This window comes from Heterocephalus glaber, unplaced genomic scaffold, assembly GCF_053883595.1.
Source record: "Heterocephalus glaber isolate CG9 unplaced genomic scaffold, H.glaber_assembly_v1.0 deba00000331, whole genome shotgun sequence".
Taxonomy (NCBI): domain Eukaryota; kingdom Metazoa; phylum Chordata; class Mammalia; order Rodentia; family Bathyergidae; genus Heterocephalus; species Heterocephalus glaber.
In genome coordinates, this window is record NW_028258142.1 from 18,151,516 (window position 1) to 18,179,225 (window position 27,710).

Consider the following 27,710-nt stretch of genomic DNA (forward strand, 5'->3'; position numbering starts at 1 on the left):
TGTTATAGATACCCTTACCCAGGCCAGTGGCAGCTGGGAGGAGGACAGTCACTCTGGAGAAAAGAAGTTGGCTGATTCCTTGATTTGAGATATGCGGGGGTCATTCCAGAAATCTTAGCTAAGGTAGAGATCATGAACTCAGGTGGTTCTATCAGAGAACAGAGCTGGAGAGCCCAAGAGTTTGATCACTCAGGAGTTTGGCTTTCAGAAGCCCAGAGTTAATATGAAGCCAACAGCATTCCTAGAAAGGATTTCCACATGCATTGAGACCCAAGAGTGCTCTCACTATGTGGTCAGACACGCGGCTCTGGCAGGACAAATAGGTCCATGTTGCCAAAGAGCAGAAAAAGAGGAATGGGAGTCCTAGGTGTCCACAATAGTGGCAGCATCCCTCTTTCCACCTCAGTATACTGGGCATTTAGGAGTAACCAGCTACAGATGGGAATTCTCTGAGGAAAGGGGCAAAGAAAAGGTAGAAGGAAAGCATTAGGGAAGCACCTGAGAGGATTCAATATGGAAAACTGAGACAAACATTTTAAAATCCACTTTTCTAGATTAGTGTCAAATTCACAATACAAATATCATTCTCTTGCTCCAGCTGTGTGAGCTGCTGCATGGGGAATGCTGGACTTGGAATTCACATACCCCTAGCTATCATTTAAATATATCCCAGAACCCTACCTTCTCCAGTCAAAAGTTCTCAGAGATATCTTGCAGGTAATAGAAGACATAGGAGGAAGAGGCAGCACCTCTCGCCCAGTGACGGCCACGATTATGACTACCCTAGAAATAGAGCTGAGTCTCCCAAATACATTTCAAACATTTTCTCTTGCCACCCATATTTAAGTGGTTTTGGCATTTGTCATCTCTCACTAGTCTTGTTGCCAATAACCCTAAGGTTCTTTTGCTCAATTCATGAATTAGCTCTGCTAGCAGTATTGATGTAACCAAGTAACACCAAATAATTCTACACATGAACAGCTGCCACAGCCAGCAACTGATCACTGCCATTGCTGTCCCCCACTATCTGGCACTGATTTTTGTTGAACACCACAGATCAACTGTGCTGAGTGCTGATCTCTGCTATTGATCTTCACTGGCTCCTGGTCTCTGGAGCTGTTCAGTGCTAACAGCCCCCAGTGTTTATTACTGTTTGTTTTTTAACCAACCACTCTGTCCACAGTACTCAGGTTAAGAATCCCAAGCAGATTTATAGGCCTTTTGGAGCCCACACTATTAAATTAAATCATGAGCAGGTTTACAGGACAACCAAAATGACTCTTTATTTTAACAGGGCCTATGCTGCAGCACAGGAGGGTAAGTACACTGGAGGAACCCCTCCTAAACTAAACAGAGAAGTGTGTAAGTGTGTACGGAGTGCTGCTTATATAGCAGCTACAGATCTGTGATTGGTTCAACTACAGATCTGTGATTGGTGCAGGGCTCCAGGACAGCCTCAGCTGTTATGGCAGAGATCCAGTGAAGTAGGAGGGCTAAAACCAGAGAATCTTCTGGAAGAAGACCTGGGGGGGTTGGGAGTGTTAACAATGGGCCCAGATCCTTCGCTCCCTGATTTTAGGCTTGCCAGGGTGCACCCTCCCTTCTTCAAAAAGGCAACAGTAGTGTGTAAAGTGGCAGAAGTTGGGAAGGGGCACCACGCTGATAGTTGAGCTGCACTCATGTTAGAGTAGAGAGTAGCTGGTAGATAGCCAGAGAGGACACCAAACCAAGGTGTCCCCATACGTTGGGGAAGGAAGTGGGGGGAGGAGCACAACAGCCCCTAGCCAACCCATGCCCCCTCCAGCCCAGACAGGAAAAGTGGGAGAGCCAGGTGCTTCCTAACTGTCTCAATCTAATGATTTGAACTTTTAATATTTCTTCATGAGGAAGGTAACATAAATCAATACCACTCTGAATTGTGTTAGACTTCAAGTCAGAGAGGATGAATTTATATGGTTGAAAGTTTAGGGTAGTAAAGGGAGGAAGTTAAGTTCCGTTCAAAACTAACAGGGAGATGAAAATCAACTTTGGGGTAAGAGAAAGATCAGGACAAACTCAGACTGACAGCTGAAGGAAGAGCACATGCAGCTGGTAACAGAATATGGTCAACTTTAAATAGTGGCAGAAATGCAAGTGCTCATGCTAAGTAAGGGGAAGACTGCATTGTCATTTTCTTCCCACACCTGCTGTACTCCTTTCAAGGAGAGCAGACCCTGCCACAGAAAAGAATGGTTTGGGTTTTGTTGTGTCGGATGAAAAAGAGAAAGGGGTGGTTGGCATTAAACTCCACCCAAGACGGCAGTGACTTCTCCACACCAACAGCGCCACTGGTTGCAGCTGCCTGGGTGCCATCTTCATCCACTTCCACAAAGGTCTTGTGAAGAATTTTGGACAAATGCAGACTGCGACTTGGAGAGATTCCAGTAAGATCGGCCTTTGTTTCATCAAAGATATCAGTAATGCCCATATCTTGTATAACAGCCTTGAGATCGTAGGTGTCTTCTAGGGTGAACTGGGGGAAGGAGATGACTACTGTTTCTTCTGACATGTTTTCTGAGCCACTCCAGGCCACTAGTTTTTCATAACTTATTTTCCTTTCAAGCTGAAAGAGAAAGAAAATAATATTTGGGTTAAGATTAAAAAGTTTTCAAAGAACTCCCAATTACTTCAAATTGCCTGAGTCCATTTCAACAGTCAACTACATATAACCTTCAAAGTTTTTTTCTAAGTGTCTGATTTCATTTTTAAGTATTCCAACTAAATCTGTTTCCTCTCTAGAAATTACAGTACAATTTGGGTGTCAGTGGACTTTGGTGTTTGACAGACTCATGTCCAAAGACCAGCAAAGTTCGATGGGAGGAGCTATGGCCAGCCCTAACATTTTGAAGTTAAATCTCGTCTTTGGTAGAACAAAGATAATACAATTAGGCTCTTGCAAGGATTCAACAAAATAATGTGCATAAAGTACTTAAAATAGTACTGGCACACAGTACATTTGGAATAATGGTTGTTACTGTTATTGTAATTACTATAGTAGCATTTCTCTCTCACTTTCTCTCACTTTTTCCCTACTAGAACAGTTAGTAACTGAGCCTTCCAGACCTTCATTAATTCCTGCCTTAGTGTGTCAATCTCTACTTCTATCAGAACAGAATGTGACTGCACTACAGCAAAACAGTCTGAATAAGAGGCTAGAAGTCATTCTCTTTAGGTAAAAGGTGCTGTTTAATTTGCAGCAATTCTCAAATTACTCAACATCCATATTCCTTGATCTGGAAAAATGATTACAAATGGCTATCAAGTTAGAGATAATCATATTCCAATATTTTAGCATTTATTCTTTAGTTTTAAACAAATAAATATAAAATGTAATTCAGATTCTTATATAGTCTTCAGTATCTCCAATAGCTGGGATATTCTCCTCTCTCAAGATGATAGATGATAGATAGTGTTATTCTCCACCTATCCCTAATTAAACTTGCGTGCAGACATGGAAAGGGAGACTGACCTCCTGCAGGACCTTCACATTGTCTGCAGAAGGAGACGGCAGCAGGATGAACATGCTGAGCTTCCCTATGGTGTACCTCATTTCAAGGATCTGTGCCTGCAGCTCCTCGATGAAACCAATTCTATACAGACCCTTCTGATTCATCATCTTCACACTCTTCTGTTCATTCTGCAGTAGACAAGGCAGGAGGTGACAAGAAGCCCTGGAAATCTTACAAAATCCTATGGCCCTACTTTTCCTGAGAACAAGATCAGAAGGGTCTGCCCCACAAGCCCCACACCACTGACCCAGCCTAAGAGTCCTCTGTCCATGGATCAATCAGCCCTTACTTTGCCAATACTTACACTTTTATCCTCTGGTGTTTTTAATCATTTTTCAACTCTTAAGACTACTTATCAGTAGACTTTCTATTACTTATCTCTCATAGTTGCATCAGCCAAAGCAAGACCTGCAAATTCTCTGTCTTCAATGCCTGCTACACCCCAACCCCCTTGGCCTCAGTCCCAGCCTCTCAGTTCTGAACAATCCCTCCACAGTGCCCATGGGGACCAGATTAAATGTTAATTGTCTACATATTAATTAATAATACTTGCTCCATAGGTTTCTTGTAGAAGAAAAGACACCACTCTGGGCCCCTTAAACCTCACAATAACCTTGTGGTGGAAGTCATTAATCTACTGATAAGGGCATTTAGTGCTTGAGAAAAAAGCTTGTCCCCAGTAACAAAGTCAACCAGCACCAGTGGTTGGCTGGGATCCAGTACCTGCCCTGTCCTCCTATTCTAAGCCTAGTGGCTCAGGACATGGATTTGGGGGACAAGTGCAAATGTGAACTTCAATCACAGTTGAGTAACTTAGTCTTTGAAATTTTTGCTCTCAAATCCTAAGCAGAAATAATGACACCAATTTCATAATGTCACTTTGAGGAACAAAAGAAATAATGAAGGAGAAATATTCAGTGCAGTAGTACAAAAATGCTCAATGAACTTCAGGTACTGACTTTTTTAGTCACAAAATGTTCTTATTAAATTATAAGCTACAACTTGGAGAACTAAGCTTTAGACTTGTGTCTACACACTGCAAACTGTTGTTGGTGGAAAATATCAGTGAGAGATCTAGCAAACCATGGGCTCCAACATAGTACCTCATTTAGAAAGAAAGGTGCATCAACTGTATTTTTACAATCAAAATATTTTTCCCATTTTGCCTTGAAGTAAACAGCGTTCACCAGCACCAGCACAGTCGCATCATTAATAGTGTCCTTGCTGAACAGTTCCTTGATTTTACCTGAAGACAAAGTGCCAGAGAAAGTATCACAGTGTTCATGTAAAAAGATTTTTCAATGCATCTTAATATCCCCACTCTTAGAGAGTGTTTGATTTAAGAATAAACCCAAGAAAACAGAACAACTCATAATTGTGGGTGGGGTGCAAGTGGGAGGTAAGGGTGAGAGTGATCATGTGGGAAACTCCCTCACTCCACCCTGATCAGGGATCCAACTGAGAGTACTAGAACTCAGAGAATCTCTGATTCTCTACACCACTATGGTTGGAACTTGTTATCAGACATCTAATACCATAGTTTAACTTTCAAATTATACACCAACCACCTGACTACAGTCTCCAGGAGAAAATGACTATGGTATAAATGTTTGTCTCAAGAATTTAGGACATATAAACAAAAATGCATACAATTTATGCACCATGACATAAAACCTATTTTGTAAGGATTTTCACGTGGTTTCTCTCATTCTGCCCCTCATAAGCCATGAGAAGTATGTATAGTTACCTGTTCTTAATGGAGTAATATATTGTAGGCAATAAGAGCTGCTGTTAAACAGCCCAGAAGCAGTAAGGATGGCCAGGATCAGTGCTGCAGCTCCCTCTTTCATCTTTTGGCCCACTTTGGGGGCTTTCTCTTCAATAACATAGCATTAAAAATGACTGGAAAGCCCCTACACCATTGAGCAATAGTCCATTTCGGCGTATACATTTTTCCACCTCAAAATATCAAATCACTAGTTACATAGGCTGCAGTCTTAAGAAAACAAGATCTTTTTATCTCAAGAAGATCTCTACTTAAATCCCATAATACACTAGATAATTATTCATTGCTTTTTTTTGGGGGGGGTACCGGGGATCGAACTCAGGTCCTTGCACTTGCGGGCCAGGCAGTGGAACCACTGAGCTAAATCCCCAGCAAGATAATTATCCTTTAACAGTATTTCTTTAGTGAACTACTTTCTCTTGACCATTGATCCTTAAAGGAATGAGAATCTATGGCATGTGGATAAAGGAAGGACAAATAATTTTGGAATATAAAGACTTCCCCTAAGGAAAGGCCAGGAGTAAGCTGGCCCTAAGTCAGAGTCCGGTGGGTAGGAGACAGGAAGGAAAAGCCTCCAAAAACAGAGGAAGGAAAAATCACTGTACAAGTTACCAAAGACAAATGAAAGCAGGTCAACTATTGTTCCCAGCCTGTTGGCCATGAGGAACAGCAAGACCCTTGGTCTTACTCTTATTCTGCAGGCAGGAGAAGCAGTGCACTACCTTTCTCTCAGGTACTTCACACTTTTAGTTGCAGATAAACATTTTCTGCAGCCACACACTGGCAATCAAAAAACATGTCCAGCAACTTAACTTGGCCCTTAGGCTGCTAACCCTGAGGTGGGGGTGGGGGTGGATTTTATTCAGTTTTGCAAACCCGTGCAAACACTGGTAGAAAAGAGCACTCTGAGGCACATCTGGAGCAATAAGGGGCCTCATTCCCCCTCTTCTTTTTCCAGGACTGCCACCAAGACTACAGACCATTTCCTCCATGAAACACAGACTCAAAATGGTTTGCATTTCTGACATGGGGATGGTAAGAGGTAAGTCTTGGGGAAGATGGGGCAGAAGGGTAAGACCACTACAAACGAACAAGAAATAGGGAAAGAATACTTAGTGGTAAAGTTGAGTCCTCTCACTTGTTGGCTATCTTAATTCAAAAGCAAATTCAAGATGAAGAAGCCAATCTCTTTTTTTAAAGTTTTTTTTCAGTTTTATTATATAAAGTCTTGCTATATAACTCAGGCTGGTCTTAAGCTCACTATGTATCCCAGTTTGTAGCACAAACTCCTGCCTCCAAACCAAGTGCTGGAATTACAGGCAGGTACCACCATACCTGACTCAAAAGTATTTTTTAATTGATGACTAAAAATTATATATATTTATCATGTATAATGGGATGTTATGAAATATGTGTACACTGTAGGATAGCTAAATAAAATTAACATCTGCATTAATGAAAATGCAATAAATAAATAGTAATAATTACAACAAATACTTCAAACTATAGGCTATAAACTGTGTTTATTCTAAGAAACCCTTTTTTTAAAATAAAACATAGGTCATGAACAGGGCATGTTCTCTTTACAGACAATCTTTGCTTTATTAAAAACGTGTTAAAATATTTGACACATTATAAGGAGACATGAATGGCTGGCAAAAAGAGAATCTCCTTATTTGGGCACATAGACACTGCTATGCATTTTAAAGAATTGAGATGTTCAGGTTAGAGCATTATGAGTCATCCTTGATAATTCTAACTCTCGTTAAATAACATACCACCTATCCAACTGATTGATAAAAATCCTTCCAATGCACCTAGTCATAGTTCTCCAGTCCATCCTTTTCACACCCCTCACCTAGCACCAAGGGCCCCAGCCACCAGCTCCTCCATCCTCTTCTTCTGCCATGGTGCCCTAACTCCACCACCAGGATCTACACCCACCTCTGTGCACTTCCAATTTGCTCTCCATTCTACAATCAGACTCATCTTGTAAAAACAAAGCTTCTCTTTGTTCTTAGTTCATCATATAAAATAATACTGAAAACTTTAATGCATGGGTAGATTCTTATAAATGAAATGCAAATTTAGATATTAATCACAAGTAATTATAAGACACTCAAGCCATGCTGTAATTTTGAAACTCACAACTATATAATTAAAGAGCAGTTTTACATGTGATACATTATTTGGTTATATGATAGATATGTAAGTGCAATAAATGAGGTCCTCAACAATTCCAATATATGAACTCAGATATATGGACTCAGATATATGTCCCAGATATATTATAGAGATTATGAGTTTGGGTTCTATGGGGAAATGAATACTCAGCGCTGAGGATACTGATGTGATTCAAGGAGTGATAGTGATCCACACATACTATGAAAATGAAACTCTATATTAAAAGCATTAGAAATGTTGAAAGAAAAAATTAGTGCTTATAGGAGGAACAATTCAGGCAATGAGACTATGAGTACTATTTACTAAAAATTTTAAAATACCATTTTAGAGAATCATGGAATTTTATGGAAGTAAGAAATCTCCCCTCTATCATTTTATAAACAGAGTTACTGAGAATCAGGATGCTCATCAACATCAAGGCCATTTACCTGAAGACAGGTTCAGCTTCATTTAGTTTATGTTTTGTTTTAATGAAAACATCTTTTTTATTAATTTTACATTTGAAATATACATAATGATCACATCCATCTTAGGGAATTTGTAACTATGCATAATATATCTTGATCCTTCTTTTTTTCGCCAATCTCTTCCCTTCCTTTTAAACCCTTTTCCCTTCCTAATTTACAAAGGCTTTGTTTCCATTTTTTCTTCTAGTCTCCTTTTTTTTTCTTTTCCCTTCCTTTTTCCTCTTCCCCCGTCCCTTGTTCCCCTTCCCATGTGAACATCTTCTTCCTATCTCCCAATTTCTATTATACATTTTGGTCCTAATTTGCCCTTTCAGTTTCTCACACCAGAGAAACAATGCAATATTTAAACATGTGTGTCTGATTTATTTCACTTAACAATATGCTTTCAAAGTAGATCCACTTACCTAGAAATCCCTCATTTATTCTTTTCATGGCAGAGTAGTACTCCATTATATAAAAATACCACATCTTTTTTATCCATTCATCCATTAATGGGCATTTGGGCTGTTTCCTATATTTAACTATACAAACTGATTGCTGCTATAAACATAGCTGTGTAGATGTCACTGTGGTATGATGCTTTTAATTCTTTTGGGAAGATATTGAGTGGAAAGCAGTGTGGAAATTCCTCAAAAAACTAAAACTAGAGGTTCCATTTGACCCAGCTAATGCAAACATCTTAAGAATGAAGAACCTCAGGGCTGGGGATTTAGCTCAGTGGTACTGTCACCTGCCTTGCAAGGGGAAGGTCCTGAGTTCCATCCCTGGTACCAAAAAAAAAGGAATGAAGAACTTCTTACTCTACCAAGTTAAACACAAACAAGGTACAGGTATGTCATGAAGAATAATATTATTCTAAAGCAGCATAATCTATGTGTTTTTTGGAATAATCACATAACTGAATTACATGAAAAAGAGACTATAAAGAGGACAGTTGGAGAGTAGGGGCCAGCTGAAGATGAATGCCAGATGGTGGATACTTCCTACACAAGGCAGCCAGGAAAGTATGTTTAATGAACTGGGCTGCCACCCAGCAAGTTGAGGGCACCAGATTATATTTAAATGTGCCCAGGAAGAAATGACCACTTTAGGAACCCTGTAATCTTACAGACTGATCTCACTTCCAATTAGAAGAGTCCATTCTGGCTGAGAATGTGAGAGATTTACATTAAAATATGATTCTATATGTTGCACTTAACATGCTCTTTCACTCAGGAAAGAGCCTATTCATAGAGTGAAACATTGATAAGAATGATGATATTATTATTTCCATATTTCTCTGACTAACTAGAATTACTTGAAATCTTAACTTTTCATTAACCTTTTAAAATTAATGAAAATGTTAACATCCTGCCAGCATTATGCTTGGCTGAAAAGCATTTTACCTTTATTTATGTTGGGGAAAAAGAACAATAATAAGAAACAGAAATAGCTAAAGATTTTAACTGTTTTGATGATGTTCAAGAAGAGCTTTGAAAACAGTCTGTACATGTGAACATCTACCTCCAAAAGATGGACAATCTGAACAGCTGGGATGGCTGGTTCTCTTTGAAATGGAAAGAAATAACAGCTACTATGTGTTTGGTCTTTCTTACCTTGGCATTGAGATTCAACCCAAAAGTTAATCATCTGTCTAGACTTTTCGGTGCTTTTCTGGAAATCAACACTTTCAATTGTCGTGTGGTAAAATTGAATCACACCATCTGAGTATTCCTGTTCAATTGGAGTAAATGCAAAATAGTACGACAAAGTCAGCTGAAGATGATAACAGTTAAGAGTGAGGCAGTCATGAGAAGCCTAGTAGGAAAGATGTACCTCGTCACCTAGCATTGCAGAAACAGGCCTGTCAGCTGCTATCTAGACTTGATTAGGCAGAAATGATTCTGGTTTTGTAGTGACAACAGGACACAGACATTCATTTATAAAGTAGTCTATATTTATAATGACATGAGCCTCCCCTATCAGTTATCCTTTTATTTGAACAATCTACTCCTAGAGACATCACAAGATAAATATCAAGTAACTTGAAGGACTCAGCTCTAAAATTCTTCTATTTAGAGAATTAAACCCCTGCTTGATACTCGCAGAGTTGCTGTTTGAGGTGATGAGAAATTCTGTGACAACTGCATAAAAGTAGATATATAATTAATACCACTGAACTATATATTTTAAATGGTGAACATTTTGTGTTGCATGTATTTTAAATAAATGATGTAATATATGCAACCATTGATTTGTATACTTTTATTAGATGAATTATGGGATAAAAGAATTTATATCTCAAAAACTGTTTTCTTAAAAGCTTCATTCCCATTGCAAGAGAATACACTTATTTTGGTCAAAGTCGCCTGCCTCCCTCCCCTGACCAGCCCAGTCCTAACTAGCTGTGGCACATGTTTGCCACTGGTCTCATCCCTCACATTTAGAGCTTGATACCTGGCTCCTTCTGGAGACCAAACTGAAGCACACCTTGCTCCAGGTGAAAGCTCTTGGCCTCAGAGATGAGACCTGTGGCATTTAACCCCTATACAGTGTCCTGCCTTTCTGAAAGGAGCACAGTTCCCCTGGGGGCTGCCTGATGGTTTTTAAAAATAAGGGGGTGGATAGCAAAGTACAATGAAGGAAGCCCACAGGCAGAGGCACTATAAACTGCATCTACCAGGCACCCTGATTAGCAAAGGAGTCAGGAGAAGGCAATTGCCAAACCTGCTCATTCTCCAAAGGCAGCTACTCACATGACCCTTTCTCCACCCAGTCTATGGACCTCATACACTCATGTTAAAAACCAAGTAGAAGGAAACACTAGTAGGGGGCCAAGGAGGCAGGTCCCAGACACCTCATCTTGTCAAATATGTGTGCTAGGTGACAGGTAATCATCCAACTATTCACTTCTTTTTTAAATTAATTTTATTGGTACATTTTAGGTATACACTATAATGACATTCATTATTGGAAATTGGCACCTTTACATAATCTCTCCTGGTTCATATTTTTCCCCCATTTCCCTGCCTTCCCTTCAACCCCTCCATCCCTCCCTATTTACAAAGACTTTGTTACCATTTTTTTCATTTTCTCATATTAATTCCATTCCCTTCTTTCCTTTCCCCTCCCCCTCCCACTTCCCCTTCCCCTTTGCCCCTTCTCTTCCAATTTCACATTATCTATTATAACTTTTAGTCCTTATTTACACCTTCAGTTTCTCACACTAGAGAAACTATTTGGTATTTAAACATGTGTGTCCTGTTTATTTCACTTAAGAGTATCGCCTCAATGTGCATCCATTTAGCTATTTCTCATTTTTAGCTAATTTCTCATTTTTATGGGTGAGTAGTACTCCATTTTATAAAAAAAAAACACACACACATTTTCTTTATCCAGTCTCCAGTTAATGGGCAATTGGGCTGCTTCCAAGTTTTAGCTATTACAAACTGTGCTCCTATGAACATGGGTGCACATATACCACTGTGGTATAATTCTTTTAATTCTTTGGGGAAGATAACCAGCAGGGGAATAGTTGGGTCAAATGGGACTCCCAGTCCTAGTTCTTTGAGGTATCTCCATACTGATTGCCACAGTGGTTGCACCAGTCTACACTCCCACCCAGCAGTGGAGCAGGGTTCCTCTTTCCCCACAATTCCCCAACAATTGTTAGTGGTTGATTTCATGATAGCAGCCATTCTTTCTAGGGTGAAGTGGAATCTCAGTGTTGTTTTCACTTGCATCTCTCAAATGATCAGTGATATTGAACATTTTTTTCATATGTTTATTTGCGATTTCTACTTGTTTCTCTGAGAAATGTCTGATCATTTCAGATGCTCATTTTCGAATTGGGTCTTCAAATTTGGGAGGTCTGATTTTTTTTAAGTTCTTTATAGATTCTAGATAGTAGACCTTTTTCTGAGGGACCACTGGTGAAAAATTTTTTCCCACATTGTATGTTGTCTCTTCACACTGCTGGTGGTTTCTCTTGCTGTGCAGAAGCTTATTAGTGAAAAGAGATCCCACTTGTTGATTGTTTGTGCTAGTTCATGGGCAACTGAGGTTTTGTTCATAAAGTCTTTTCCTACACTGATGTCTTCAAGAGTTCTACCTAACTTCTGTTCCAGCCATTTCAGCATTTCTGCTTTTATATTTAGATCTTTAATCCATTTTGATTTTAGTTTAGTGCATGGTGAGAGATATAGGCCTAGTTTTAGTCTTTGGCAAGTTAAAACCCAATTTATCCAGTACCGTTTATTAAAGAGGCTATCTTTCCTCCAGCGAAGGTGTTTGGCTCCTTTGTCAAAGATGAGGTGGCTGAATGTGTCTGGAGTGGTTTCTGCATCTTCTAATCTGTTCCACTGGTCTTCAGGTCTGTTTCTTTGCCAGTACCGTGCTGTTTTATCACAGTAGCTTTGTAGTATAGTTTCAAGTTGGGGGCTGTAATACCCCTGCCATGACTGTGTTACCTAGAATTACTTGTGCTATTCTGGGTCTCTTCTTGTTCCAAATGAATTTTTGGATTGTTTTCTCAAGGTCTATGAAGTATGCTGCTGGAATTTCAATTGAGGTTGCATTGAATCTATATAGCAGTTTTGGAAGAATGACCATTTTCACTATATTGATTCTTCCTACCCAGGAGCAAGGGATATCTTTCCATTTACTGATAGTATCTTCAGTCTCTCTTTTCAGAGTGCTATAGGTTTCAGAGAAGAGGTCTTTGATTTCTTTCGTTAGGTTGACTCCTTGGTATTTCAGTTTTTTGGATACTATTGTGAAAGGAATTGATCGCCCCAATTTTCTCTCAGTGAATCTGTTGTTCATGTAGAGGAAAGCTATTGATTTTTGTGTGTTAACCTTGTATCCAGCTACTTTACTGAATTTGGTTATTAAGTCTAGAAGGCTTTTGGTGGAGTTCTTAAGGTCTTCTCTATAGAGTATCATGTCATCTGCAAATAATGACAATTTGACTTCTTCATTTCCTATCTTTATTCCTTTTATTTCTTTCTCTTGTCTACTTGCTGTGGCTAATGTTTCCAAAACTATATTGAACAGGAGTGGTGAGAGTGGACATCTTTCTTTTGTTCCTGATTTAGTGTGAAGGATTTTAGTTTTTCACCATTTAGTGTGATATTAGTTGTTGGGTTTTCAAAGATGATTTTTATCAGATTGAGATAGACACCATCTGTTCCAATTTTTTGGAGAGTTTTTGTCATAAATGCGTGTTGGATTTTGTTGAATGTTTTTTCTGTATCTATTGAGATGATCATATGGTTTTTGTTCTTGGCTCTAGTGATATACTGTATTACATTTATTGATTTGTGTATGTTGAAGTATCCTTGCATCACTGGGATGAACCCCTCTTGGTCAGGGTGTATGATCTTCTTGATGATCTTCTGCATTCTATTTGCCAGTATCATATTAAGGATTTTTGCATCTATGTTCTTTAGTGAGATTGGCCTACAGTTCTCTTTTTCGGTTGGGTCTTTTTCTTCTTTGGGGATCAAGGTGATAGTTGCTTCCAGGAATGATTTCAGGAGTATTGCTTCCCTTTCAATTTCCTTGAAGAGTTTAAACAGTAGTGGCAGCAGTTCCTCTCTAAATGTCTTGTAGAATTCAGCAGTGAAACCATCACGACCTGGGCTTTTCTTAGTTGGTAAGTTTTTAATTATGTTTTCAATTTCATTGATTGATATTGGGTTGTTTAGCATTTTTAGGTCTTCTTCATTCAATTTTGGTAATTCATAGGTATCTAGGAATCTGTCCATTTCTTCTGTTTTCCATCTTATTAACATATAGGTTCTCAAAGTAGGTATTGATGATCCTCTGGATTTCTGCTGGGTCTGTTGTAATTTCACCCTTTTCATTCCTAATTGCATGGATTTGGGCCTTTTCTTTCCTTTTTCTGAGCTTTTCTCAATTTTGTTGATTCTTTCAAAGAATCAACTCTTGGCTTCATTGATTTTTGTATCATTGTCTTAGTCTCCATTGCATTGATTTCTGCTCTGATCTTTGTAATTTCCTCCCTTGTATGAGCTTTGGGTTTGTCCCGCTCTTCTTTTTCTGGAAGCTTGAGGTTGAGCATCAGGTTGTTTAATTGGGCTCACTCTGTTTTCCTAATATGAGCATTCACTGCTATGCATTTCCCTCTAAGGACTGCTTTCATTGTGTCCCATAGATTCCAATTTGTTGTATTGGCATTGTCATTTAATTGTAGGAACTGTCTGATTTCTTTTTTAATTTCCTCTGTGACCCATTGGTTATTCAGAAGTGTGTTGTACAGTTTCCATGTGTTTACGAAATTCTTGTGGTTTCTTTTGCTATTGATCTCCAATTTCATTACACTATGATCTGATAATATGCAAGGGATAACTTCAATTCCTTTGCACTTACTTAAACATGTTCTATGAGAGAACATGTGGAATATTTTGGAGAACAACCCATGTTCAGATGAAAAGAATGTGTATTCTCATTCTGTGGGGGTGGAACACTCTGTAAACATCTGTTAAGTTCATTTGTTCAAGAGTTTGTTTGAGTTCTAGTATTTTGTTGCTTATTTTTTGTCTAGTTGATCTATCTATTTGTGACAGTGGGGTATTGAGGTCCCCCACTTCTAATGTATTAGTGCTTATTTGATTTTTCATGTCCATTAGTATTTGTTTTATATAGCTGGGCACACTAATGTTTGGTGCATAGATATTTATGATTGTCATCTCTTCCTCTTGGATTGTTCCCTTTACAAGTGTGTAGTGTCCTTCTTAGTCTCTCTTAATGATTGTTGGTTTGAAATCCACTTGATCAGCAAAGAGGATAGCTACTCCTGCTTTTGGGGGGGTTCCTATCTCATGAAGTTCAATTGAGTTCTAGTATTTCATTGCTTATTTTTTATCTAGTTGATGTATGTATTTGTGACAGTGGGGTATTGAGGTCCCCCACTACTATTATATTAGTGCATATATAACTTTTCATGTCCGTTAGTATTTGTTTTATGTAGTTGGGTGCACTAGTGTTTGGTGCATAGATATTTATGATTGTCATCTCTTCCTATAGGATTATTCACTTTACAAGGATGTAATGTCCTTCTTTGTCTCTCTTAATCAGTGTTAGTTTGAAATCCACTTGATCTGCATAGAGGATAGCTACTCCTGCTTTTTGGGGGGTTCCCGTCACATTGAGCATTGTTTTCCACCCTTTAACATTCAGTCTATGAGTTTCTTTTTGAATTAACTATTTCTTGTATGCAGCATATTGTTGGATCTTGCTTCTTGACCCATTCTGCCAGTCTATTTCTTTTGACTGGTGAATTGAGACTGTTAACATTGATGGTTATAACTGATACATATTGACTTATCATTGTCATGACTTTTTCTTTTTGTTGGATTCTCCCCCTTTGTGTTTAATTTCTTGTCGTGCCCAATGGATTCATTCTGCTGGGCTTCCTAGGGTTGTGATCCTCTTTGTCTTTTCCTAGGATATTGTCAAAAATTTTTTGGAGTGCTGGTTTGGTATTCATGAAGTTCCTAAGGTGCTCTTTGTCATGAAAGTTTCTTATTTCACCATCAGTTTTGAAAGATAGTTTTGCAGGGTACATCAATCTGGGTTGGAGGCCGTTTTCCTTTAGGGCTTGAAACACACCACTCCAAGCTCTTCTTGCCTTGAGGGTTTGCGCTGAGAAGTCTGCTGTAATTCTGATTGGCTTCCTTTTGTATGTGATTTGTTTCTTTTCTCTAACTATTCGTAGAACTTTGTTCTATTGAGTTTCTGGAATCTTAACAATTATATGCCTATGTGTAGATTTTTTTTGACCAAGGCTATTTGGAGTCCTATATGCCTCATTTATCTGTATGTCAAGCTCTTTTCCCCTGCTTGGGAAGTTTTCTGCCATCACTTCTGTGAACAGTTTTTTTATGTCATCTGCACTCTCTCCTGTTTCTTCCTTGACTCCAATCAGTCTTATGTTATTCATCTTTGCATCCTCTAGTAGCTGCTGAATTGATTTCTCATGGTCCCTTACTATTTTTGAGAAATTTTTCTTTTCCTGGTCACTAATTGCAATCTTATCTTCTATATCTGAAATTCTGTCCTCACATTGGCTCATTTTGCTGTGTAAACTTTCAGTGGAATTTTTAATCTCTTGGAAATCTATTTGCATCTGTTTTATTGATTCCATTTGTTGCCTATGTTGGGATTCCATCATGTTCCTCACCTCCTCTATTTTTTCATCTGTGTCCTCTCTAGTTTATTAATCATGTCTTGCACTATGGGTACAATCTCTGCTGTTATCTTAGAAATTATTTCTTATTTCTTTTTTTCCAGATCCTCTTTTGTTGCCAGTTTAGGGAGTCCAGGTGGTTGAGTATCAGATTGTTCCATCTTGTTTTCTTTGGGATTGCTTTAGGTGATCTGGAAGTCTGGTTTTGAGACTTGTTTATGTGTTTTCTCATCTCAAGTCGGGGGGGGGGGGTGCTTCTGGCACCCACGTGGTTCACCTCAGCACTGGGAGCAGTGGTAGGCAGCCTGGAAGGCTCCTTTATGTTGGTGTCTGCTTTGCTCCTCTGTGCTGGGGTCAGTGGTATGGCAGCCCAGAAGGCTTACCTCCTCAATACTGGAGGTTGTGGTATGACAGCCCAGAAGGCTCCTATATGCTGATGGCACCTTTACTCCTCTGCCCAACTCACTTCTTTCTAAGGGTTATGCCCTGTGGCACCTTCAGTCACCAGCCATGCACAACTCACCTGACAAATTGGGAATTCCTGTTCACCATAAAGCCTGTTGGCCATACTCAGGGTGTAGTAATTTTTGATCCTGTCTAATTTGGATAGAAGCTTCCCAAAGTAACAGCTTAGCAGCTTACTCTCATCACTTGAGGATTCAGGCTGACAAAAGAAGAAACAATATGTGACCTTAACCCTATCAGAAGAGCTAAACACCACTAAATGACAAGTACTTTCATTTCATTAGGGTCATAAGGGTCAGTAGAGCTTTCAGCACAATATAGAACCATGAGAGGTGGGGAGTGAGAATTCCTCAGTGACCCAACCCCTTACTGCCCTTCATCTTCAACTAGGCTCCATTCTAGGGACCTGGGCCCTGTAGAAGCAGGGGAGAAATGAGGCTATAATCTAAGTTCATCATGAGCACAAATAACAGGTCCTACTCTAGGGAATGAACTCACAGCCACAGACATATAAAAAGCATCATCAGAAAGGAATCATAGGTCATATGAGATTATTGCTGCCACAGAAGCCAGTACCTAATGTTTGGGGATAAGCAACCATTGCCAAATATAATGCAATCAGCAGAATGATTTGTAAAGATGGGCAAGAGTTTAGGGCCACAGCTCACCTGCACATCCTGAGACCCTGTTGCTTGCTGCTGCCCTTCTGGAGAGCTATCAGGTAGCACTTGTTTATTGCTTTTAAGGCAGGAGTCAGTTTCTTTGCTTTCATTCTGCAAAAGTTCATTGAAGTGTAGTACCTGTATAATAATGGGACAGAGTCATTCAAATAATGTGACCAATAGGAAATCTGAATAGCTTCAGAAACATTTTTTTTAGAAACATTTTTGTAATGTGACTATAGCCATGATTACATAATCAATAATCATTTACGAAATGGATGTTTCTTTCCTCAGATTGTGGGGTAGAATAGAGAGGAAAAAACTGAATGCTACCCCTCTCACAGGGGCTCCATTTAGAAATGAATATACAGTGGGTATGGTGGAGCATGCCTGTAATCCCAATACTCTGGGAGTCTAAGGGAAGAGGATCACAAATTCCAGTACAGCCTGGGAACTTAGCAAGATGGTGCAAAAACCTTGGGTTCAATCTTTGGTATGCAAAAGAAGGGACAAAGAAAGAGCAAGGAAGGAAGGAAAGAAGGAAGGAAGGAAGGAAGGAAGGAAGGAAGGAAGGAAGGAAGGAAATAATAAAAAAAATTTTAAAGAGAAAGAAGTGAAGGAGGAAAGGAGGGAGGGAGGAAGAGAAGGAAGGGAGGAGGAAGGGAAAAAACATAACAAACTAAAAGAATATAAAAGTATTCACAAGTTACATGTAGCTATTGAGCACTTCATAAATGGCCAGTCCAAAGTGACTGTAAATCAAATGTAAAATACAAACTGAAGGTACTATGAAAAATAAAGACTGCAAAATATCTCATTGAAATTTTACATTAATTACATTTTATTACATTTTTATCTTGATTACACATTGACAAAATATTTAGAAATGTTTGTTTAAAAAAAAATTTGAAACTATTCTTGCTATTCCTTAACCTTTTTAATGTGATACTAAAATTTTTTTTATTATATATGTGGCTCAAGTCATATTTGTGTAAGATAGAGCTGATGTAGAGTTTCCAAACAATCAAGGGAAGAAGGGTGACAAAAGATGAGCTTTCCAGAGCCTGGCAAGTGGTGCATCTGGCACTGCTCATACTCGTCATTACCAGGGACTCTCAAGTACCATAGAGAAAAATCAGCCAGACCTGGAAGATGCAAACCACATTGTGCAGCTATGTTTCGCAAATGGATCAAGAAAATAATATAGAAAGTCTAAGTAGATAAATGAAGCAGAATGATCCCAAACACATTCTGCCTTGGTCCATAAATTTGACCTCTTTATATTCAGGGGAAAAAAACCTTACATATACCTAAACTTTATGTTGAGTGCTAGATCCAGGGACATATAAGGCCAACATCAAGAGCTTTTGGTTACTTGAGTAGTTGTTCTTGTCACCTTCATTCATTCATTCTACATTATTTACTGGATGTCTATTCTAAATCATGAGCTGTTCTGGGGCAAAGATTCCTGTCTACTAGGAGATTGTATTCTAGTAGATGAGGCATACAAACAGCAATTCATAGTAATTGATCGCCTTATTCAGTGTGTTAAATGGTGGGAAATATCATATGGGAGAATATAGCTGGAATCTTTCATGAGATTGGGGACATGAATTTGGTATTAGATTGGGAAGTCAGAGGAGTCCTCTTAGAGGAGGATCAGAGTCATGAAGGAGAAAGCAAACTAAAATATTAGCTGTCCAAGGGAAGAGCCATGGGGCCAAGGAAGCTGGAACAGAGGCTTGAGGGCAGGAATGGGCGACTTTCTCAATGTGGTAGGCATAGGAAGGGGCAGGGAGGGCAAGAGATGAGTCACAGGGCTGGTTGGAGACTCAGATCCCCAGATCCTGTGGCCCATTTTAAGGACTCAGGCTTCTATCATGAACAAAAAGAGAAGTCTGGGTTTTTAAGCAACTAAGAAACAGGATTTGCCTTAGATTTGAAAGGACCTCAAACTTCTGGGTGGAGAATAGATGGTCAGTGGGAGCAGGAGGCTGAATAGGAGCCGTGATAGAAGAGATGGTGTGGTTCAGATGCCAGGAAGATAGTGAGAAGCACCTGGTCCTGGATATGTTTGGAAAGAAAAGCCAATAGAACATTTTGACAAATGTGATTTGGAATAAGAGAGAGAGGATGGAAGGAGAATACCAAGCACTCTAGCCACTGAATAAATGTCTAGTGCTCAATAACCAGTCAACAAAATGCTTGAGAAAGAAAACACATACACATACTAGCGGGCTGGGGATTTAGCTCAGTGGTTTCACCACCTGCCTCACAAGCACAAGGTCCTAAGGTTCGATCCCCAGTACCAAAAAAAAAATTACTAGCAATATTAATAATAATAATTAGAGAAATAAAGATTGACAGACTTGAGACAGAGATGGAGACAAAGAAGAACATTGAGAAAAGTTGTAGAAGGGGAAAGCTGGGGAATTTCCAAAAAGGAAATTGAAGTTTGAGTGAGTCTTGAAGAATGACAGGATTGCAGAGAAACCAAGCAACCCCAGGGTACAGAAAGCAATTCAGCTGACCTGAGTGGGATTAGTGTCTGACTCTGAGAGTGCACACAGGGCTCAGGACCCCAGGAACACCAGCACAATTACCTACCTCATCAATCTGATGTGCACTGTCATTTCTAGCCCCGAGGCGGATCATGCCAAAGGCGGCTGAGAGGCTCAGTGGACAGAAAAAGATATTCTTATGATCGTCATCCTTGCTTATTGCTTGGAAAAAATCAAAGCAAAACTTGTTGTTTGCCACAACAAGAGAGTCCATTGTAAAATTCCTAAGTCTCTAAAACCAAAAGAGAGACAAAAAATAGTGATTGGAAAAAAATAGGCAAACAAATAATTTTTAATTTTAATAGCCAAGATGCAATCATACGTAATTATTAACTGTGTTATTAAGAATTGGAAGAATAATATCATCCTTGTATACAAATATTGGTGTTAATATTGGTATTGATACAAATAGGGATCTATTTTAATTTAGTGGTATGAATTAGTTTCCTAGAGCTGCCACACAAATTACCACAAAACAGGTAGCTTGAAAACAAGAGTTTATGCCTACCATTCTGCAGACAGACATCCAAAATCAAGATGTCAGTAGAGCTGATACATTTTAGAGGCTCTCAGGAAAAATCTGTTTTATGCATCTGTCCATGTTTTGGATGATTGCCAACAATCTTGGACATTTCTTGATTTATAGACACATCTCTGCCCCATCTTCACATCTTTTTTCCCTATATCCCTTGTGTGGTGTGTGCATCCAAATATCTACCTTCCTTATAGACATCTGTCATTTAACCACATGAATTTTATGGACATTTGCCCTAAACTAATATGATCTCATGTAACTGTATGTCTGCAATGACCTTATTCACAGTTACAGAGGTTAGAACTTAAACAGATCTTTTGGGGAGAAAACAATTCTACTCACTTCATGGCGGAACTTCCTTTACTTAAGTAAATTAAAGTCAAAGGCTATCATTCCCATGATCAAGTTAGCAGCCAAGAAAACATCATACTCTTTCCTCCTCCTCCTCCTCCTCTTCCTCCTCCTCCTCCTCCTCTTCCTCCTCCTCCACAGGTTATGCCTAATTCCACTAAGTCTTTTCTATTTTCTCCCCCTAGATGTTCTGTAAGAGCAGATATGCCCAACAAATTGTCATGGGTCATATGCCAATATAACCCAAAGAGTTTGAGGCATTTTAACCAGTCATTAATGTTCAACACTTAATAGATCTTGAAAGATGTTGGAAGTATAGATATCACTGAGTTTGATGATCTTTGACAGTACCAGAACCACAAATAATGCAGAACCAAAACAAGTGACTTTCCTAAAAACAAATTTCTTGTCCTCACCCCCCATTTACTCGAGAAATCTCAAGAAAATGTTGTGCAGATCTCACTCTGGACCTATGCTTCAGAAATGAAATGTCTTTTCTTTTATGTCTTTTATCATATATATTGTGTATTTCCAAGGTGGAAATGTAAGCTCCCTTATTTGTGTTTTTACTGTCAGTTATATGGCACACAGTAAGCATGAAATAATGGTCATTGTTTTGAACTGAATGCTGTATGTTGGCTTTAACATTTTTCCAGTTTAATGTAGGTTGCTGTAGCCTAGGAAATCTAATTCACAACATTAAACAACTTTTTTAAAAAATTGTGCCTGAAACACACCAAATATTTAACATAGCATGGGTTTAATCCTACAACTCTGCAAGGTGGATATTATTGCTCCTCTTTCGTAAAGATAAAACTGAATAATAAAGTCACACATCTACTTGCCAAATACTCTTTATGCTATATCAACTATTTATACCAAGTTCCCCCTCAATTTACTCTAGGCATGTCCCACACAGGGCTACTGTATATTGGTACTGTACTTCCCCCCTTTTTAGCTGACAGTCTATTTTTATCCTTGCAATTTTTTCTGCCAAATTTATGCCTGATTTGCATTTTTCATTTCTGCTTGCTAAGCTAAATTTCAGACATAATTTACACTTTAAAACTAATTTAAAGCCTCAGCTGTATAATTAAGGTTAATATTTGATCAAAATCTTCAGCATCAAAGGAGGAGAAGGCAAGGACTTTCCAGCTATTTCTTCACTGCTAGAGGCAGACAATATGGAAGGAAAGGTGGGGTTTGGATGAAAAGATGAATGATGTCAACCACCTTTAGGTGTTCCAAGTTAACTCCATGCCTGCTCCTTTCTGCCCCTGAACCCCCAGCACCAGAGCGGAAGGATATATCTTTCTGTCATAAACATGTGAAGAACTGAACAATCAGAAGAATCTTACCTGCTTTACAAAGGACATGACTACTCATGTAAGTCCACTCCCTTCCCAACATTAAAAAACAAACAACAATAAAAACCTAAGGTCTGATGAAGTGACTTGCATATCATCACATATCTGACCAAGAGAGAAGCAAGGCTTAGTCCTCTCTGTGCCCAGGACTGCTTGCTACTGCAACATCCTGCTTTTTGCACTCATTTCTAATTCTGGCTAAATCTTACAGCAACCTAATGATTCAATAAACATTCCACTGGAGAACTTCATATCATCATATAAAAAGGGTGAGCTGAATGAGACACAAGTTCTGCCTTTGAGAAACCCATGACCTAACAACACAGAAAAGGGTTTAAAACTTGAAAAACTAATCTGCAGTTTTAGAAGTCAGGAGAGTGGCTATCTTCAGGGATGGGCGGAGGGAATCCTGGTTAGCAATGATAAGGACGATGGTGCACTAATAAACTGACTCCCTAAAAATATCAAACAAAAAAAAATCCAGAATGTGCAGTACTTGCTGATTTCCAGAGGTGTAAATAACCCATTTATGATCAGTTCCAAGCTACCAAGATGACACCTTGCCAAGAAATGGGGAAAGATGAACAGAATCTGCCTTCATGAACTGGTAGGAGCTGGCTCGAGGACACCCCAGGTCACCGGCATGGGAGTTGTGTAGGAAGCTGGTGATGTTCCTTTCTTGACCTGGGTATTGGTTACACATTAAATTTCCACTTATTTCTTATGCCCTTGTGTACGTTTATGTATAAATTTATAACTTTATGTATGTACACAATCAAAACTGGAGTGAATATTTAAATTTTTTAAAATTGATTACAGGGAAAGACACACTGCTGTGAATCCACTTCATAGTACTCCCTGTCACTTCAAACACATTTATGCAATCATCCTTGACACTTTCTGAAGCAGTTCTCTTTCATGAGTGTCTTTACTTGCGCTGTCATTGCTGCCTCAATGTTCTGAAGAGATGCAAAACATTTACCTTTCATAATCATTTTGACTTTGAGGAAGAACCAGAGTTTGCATGGTGCCCAATCCAGTGAATAAGTAAGTAAAGCTGCCTTTCCTTTCCATTGGACAACACTTGGCAGCAGTATTCACAAAAAAATGACTTCAAGAACTGCTTTATAAAGTGGCAGGAACAATGGGATAAGTGTGTTCAAAGTAAAGAGGAGTATTTTGAGGGAGAATAAGGGTAAGGTGTCTATCACTGTAATGATTTTTTAAAATTTAAACATTCACCATATATTTTCACCACACCCCCAAGTGTACGTACGTATGTGTTAAAGCTTAACTTTAAAATATACTGAAAATGTATTACTAAACATGTCAAGTAATTTTAAGACACTGCACTGTATTTAATACAATAAATAAAAATGTACAGAAGATTGGAAAAGAGTGTCTCCCAATGTGAAAATAACATCTCACAAGGAAAGGCAAACTCCAGATGTAATTTGCACATGTCCCCCCAAGAATTAGCAGGAAGTGCAGAACTTTCCCTCTATACTGGCAAATATCCCCCATATGTATAAAGTTACTGTTTGGCTAAGTCCAAAAGTGATTGCTAATGCTGACTGCCTCTTCACTAAGCCACACCTTGAAAAACTTGTACATAATTACTTCAGTCATCATTATTTTCAAACAGATTTGGAATAACCTTGTCACATAGGATGGTCCTCCAAATCCAGTCAACTCAAGGAAATAGGAGTATCCTCACCCACAACTACCTTAGCATAACAGTTATGCTGTACCCAGCATTTCCCAAATATTGTCTCTAACTCTCAAAAAGTCCTCTAAGTTAGGATTTTCCATCCAGCCACTAAGAGACAAAGGTGGTGTGCAAATCAGTGGATTCGGTCTGATGTGGCAACCATTCCCTTTCCTCCCACACCATGTTGGCCTCTAAGCAGATAAACCTTGTGCCCAAAAAGCCATGTCCTGAGCATCCCACCACCCAAGTCTGTATATGACTCTACCCCAAACAAGTATATGCCTGGCCTATGTCTTCTTCCAAGGCCACAGGTTGCAGAAAGCCCTGAGGGGTGCACCCCACAGAGTTCATCTCAGGACCTCCCCAAACTCCCTCTCTGCCAAGGGGCATCTCAGGACCCAGTTTGTCTTCCTGAGATGCCTTCACTAGAAAACCCTTTTCAAATCGCATTGAAATCTCTACAAATGTATCATAGATAAGGATTGAGATTTCAAGATTGCAGTCTTGATAATGGGAGTGTGTCACATAATCTCATTCATACTGTCCCCAATATTACCTCCCATTAACTATACCTATGTATATAGGGAGGAGATGATGGTAGTTTTACTCAAGAAAAAAAGGTAGCAACTCATTTTTATATCTATATAAATATTGTCATATTTTTGCCTGTGATGCTTTCCAGGTAAGTGATTGACTAACCTCTAATGAATTTAAAAAATTGATTTTCAAATTTTGATTTATTGAACAGAGGGCAGAATAAGAGTAATGAAGTGTTTGCTCTCACAATATTGACAAGTCAATTGTCTTTATCTTCCTATGTGTTCCAAACTCGCAGTCATGGTGTGTACGTGTACGTCATGTTCACTTGTTCACATCTTAAGTGTTTATCTGCATTGGTACTGTCTTTATATCCATCTTTTTTGCTGTCCTTACAATTAGATTGAGACAGCCAAATGTATCAAATATCTTACTGCTGAGCATGTTGTTAGCTTCCCACTGTTGCTATTAGGAATAATTCTAGAATGAACTTCATAAACATAGATTTTTAACTTCTTTTATATTATTCTTTAGGATATCTTCTTCAATGGGTGATTTCTAGGTCAAATGTTGTAAAAATTTTTAAATTTCATACCATTAGCCCAAGGTTACAGATGAAACAGATGCATCATAATCTCACTGTCTTCAGATAGGGTCATTGTCATTCTTAATAATTTAAAAAGTGAAAGAACATTTTGGTATTCTGTTGATATTTGCTAAGTTTTGAACATTTGGCCATGTATTCTTTCCTGTTTATAGATTCTCTCCATTAGTTGTCCCTTCATAGCCATTTATCAGTTATCTGAGCCATAATTTATTGATTATTATGAATTTTTCATACTGTATAAACATTATGTTTTTCACAATTGCCTAAAAATATTTTCCCTAATTGCTATAGTATTCTTTATTTTATTTTCTATTGTTAAAAAATTGTATTGTTCTTATTTAATTAAAAATGTCAACATTTTTGATCCTCTCTTCATTCACATCAAAACTTTGAAAGCAAAATGAGTTTTTGTTGTTGTTTCTGTGCACTGAGATTTGAACCCAGGGGTGCTATATCATTGGGCTATACCTTCAGCCCCTTTTAATCTTTTTTATTTTGAGACAGGGTCTCACTAAGTTACTCAGGCTGGACTCAAAACTTGTGATCCTTCTGCCTCAACCTTGAGAACAGCTGGGCTTACAGGTGTGCGCTACCACTGCACCTGTCAAGGATGCTGTTAGTTTGGGAAGTAAGTTTCTAATATGAGTTGTTCTTAACATTGTAAAAAAAAGTTGCAGTGTATTATGTTAGTTTGTTGTTGCTCATTTGTTTGTTTTGCAGTGCTAAAGACTGAACCCAACCAGGGCCTCGGTCCTGCTAGCCAAGTGCTCTGCCATTGAGCCACATCTCGCCATTTTTTTCCCCAGCACGTTTTGATGGTTTTTGAGACTCTAACACATGATCTATTTTCCTTCTGTCTTTATTACTCTTGTGACACCCTCTTTGACTTTCCTCTGACTTCCCCATCAAAGAATTAGTCGTTACACTGTATGTATAACCACGTCACAGTTGTATTTGTCTTATTTTCCTATGACCCTGTAAAGTATTTGGTTTTCATATTTCTGTCTTTACTTCCAAAACAATTCTTTTCAGAGTAGGTTTGATATCCTTTTATTTTTGTATCCAATCACTAAAAAACATCATGGCAGCACATAGGAACACTTGATAAGTATTTATGAATTTACTTGCTGTCATCTGCCCCTTTTTCATTGTAGATAATCTAATGTTTGAAATATTAGATTATATTTTTCAGACATTATACATTCTTCAGGTAGCTGTTACCAAGAGATGTTACATAGTAGAATTAACATTTGATTAATGATCTACTTTATTAGAAATAGTTCATTTATTAAAATATTATTTCCTTTATAACAAAATTAAAGGTTTAGACTAGATAGATGTTCTAACAGCCTAAAATATTCTGAGTGAAATCGTTCTTTATTTATATACAACAGAAAGAAAAATCTATACAAAAAAAAATTTGGGGTCTTAATATTTTCTATAATTTCCACAAAGCTACAAATAATCCATAAATTAGATTCCAACTTTACACAGGTAGATACTGCTTTGCTAGGATAAATGTTTAAAGCAAATTATAACAAATTAAATAGTAAGCAATATCTACAAAACAAAAAAATACCTATATAAGATCCAAGCAAAAGTGTTTTACATTTTGTAGCACAAGAGACATGTAAACTCATTCTGTTTAAGGTATAGATATTCTAAATCTCCTTCCATTTCATATTTCCAAAATAACTCTTTTGAATATAAAATACAATCTCAAGTATAAGAAAGTAACAAAATTCAAATATCCAACTCTTTTAGAAAATCAGTCAGATACATCAGATGTCTGACCAGGAGTTTGGGGGCTGAGTGAGGTGACAGCCACCATACATATCTTCTAGTGAGCATTACCACATCTGCAAAAAAGCCCACAGCATCATAAAACAAATTGCTCTGTTTTTTAAAGGAGTTTGACTTAATAGAAATAGCATATCCTTCAGTTTCAATCCCATCTTCCAATGCAGTGTTTATCATTAAAAGGTATACTAGGGAATGCAAGCACTTACCTTCCTGCCTTCAGAGTTGCTGCTGACACCTGGCCAGGTAAGTTTCAATCCACACCCTGTCAGGAATAGAAATATCATCAACTTTGCCCCTCCCACAGTGGAACTTTTCCAAGTGCACTTTTGGAATCTAGGGTAAAATTGTCATTGATTAAAGGGGAAAGTATGGCAAGTACTTTTTAAAACATTTTCGTGCTTCATGCTTTCAACTGAATTATATAATTCACTTCATATGCTTATATGTTCTTTGCTTTTACCAATTGTGTCTTTTTATAGAACACTCAACATAATAGTTAATCCTTTCCTTTCCTCCCAAGTCTCTATTCTAGAAAAAAGAGAAGCAGAGATCTGTTTTCTTTCACATACTCCTTGCCATGGACAGTCTCTTGTATTCGAACTTATGTTATTCTAAACATTTTTAACTTATTACACAGGACTTTAATATGTGTTTTAAGATCCTTTAAAAGTTGTTTTTTCTTTTTCCTTGCAGTAATGCTATAGTTGGGAAGGGGATTATCTGATTTTTTACAAGAATAGCTGAATACCAATCTCAGTACAGAAATTATCAAAATATGCTTGTGGAGGTGAGGGGCTTCCTAGAAGAGATTTATTAAAAGCCAAAGAACTGATGAGGTGTGCACCACTGTCTCTAAAAAGAGTGTCCAATTCAGCTTCCTGAGCTCTGAGGCCTGCTTACCTATTTATTTCAAGGGCTTTTCGGGACTCAGGTGC

The 27,710-nt window shown here is 38.3% G+C and overlaps 1 protein-coding gene across 1 annotated transcript; it reads right to left on the reverse strand.

The window, feature by feature from the left end:
* Positions 1-1,260: 1,260 nt before the first annotated feature.
* Serpinb12 (serpin family B member 12) lies at positions 1,261-27,034 on the reverse strand. Its single transcript, XM_004858450.3, has 8 exons — positions 26,982-27,034; positions 19,911-20,096; positions 17,310-17,441; positions 16,700-16,840; positions 9,581-9,698; positions 4,652-4,794; positions 3,509-3,676; positions 1,261-2,602 (listed from the first exon to the last, which is right to left on the reverse strand). Exons 2-8 carry the CDS (start codon positions 20,076-20,078, stop codon positions 2,198-2,200), a joined length of 1,275 nt encoding a protein of 424 aa, XP_004858507.1. The 5' UTR covers positions 20,079-20,096; positions 26,982-27,034; the 3' UTR covers positions 1,261-2,197.
* Between the last annotated feature and the right edge of the window lie 676 nt (positions 27,035-27,710).

What these genes read in the sequence shown, in the direction of transcription:
- Serpinb12 (XM_004858450.3), bottom strand. Translation starts at nt 20,078, where the DNA reads ATGGACTCTCTTGTTGTGGCAAACAACAAGTTTTGCTTTGATTTTTTC. An exon ending in CAGGGTCTCAGGATGTGCAG is followed by an intron (nt 16,841 to 17,309) that starts GTGAGCTGTGGC and finishes TTCTTTTGTCAG; the next exon opens with CCTGAATCCTCAAGTGATGA. An exon ending in GGTTGAATCTCAATGCCAAG is followed by an intron (nt 4,795 to 9,580) that starts GTAAGAAAGACC and finishes CTTTGTCTTCAG; the next exon opens with GTAAAATCAAGGAACTGTTC.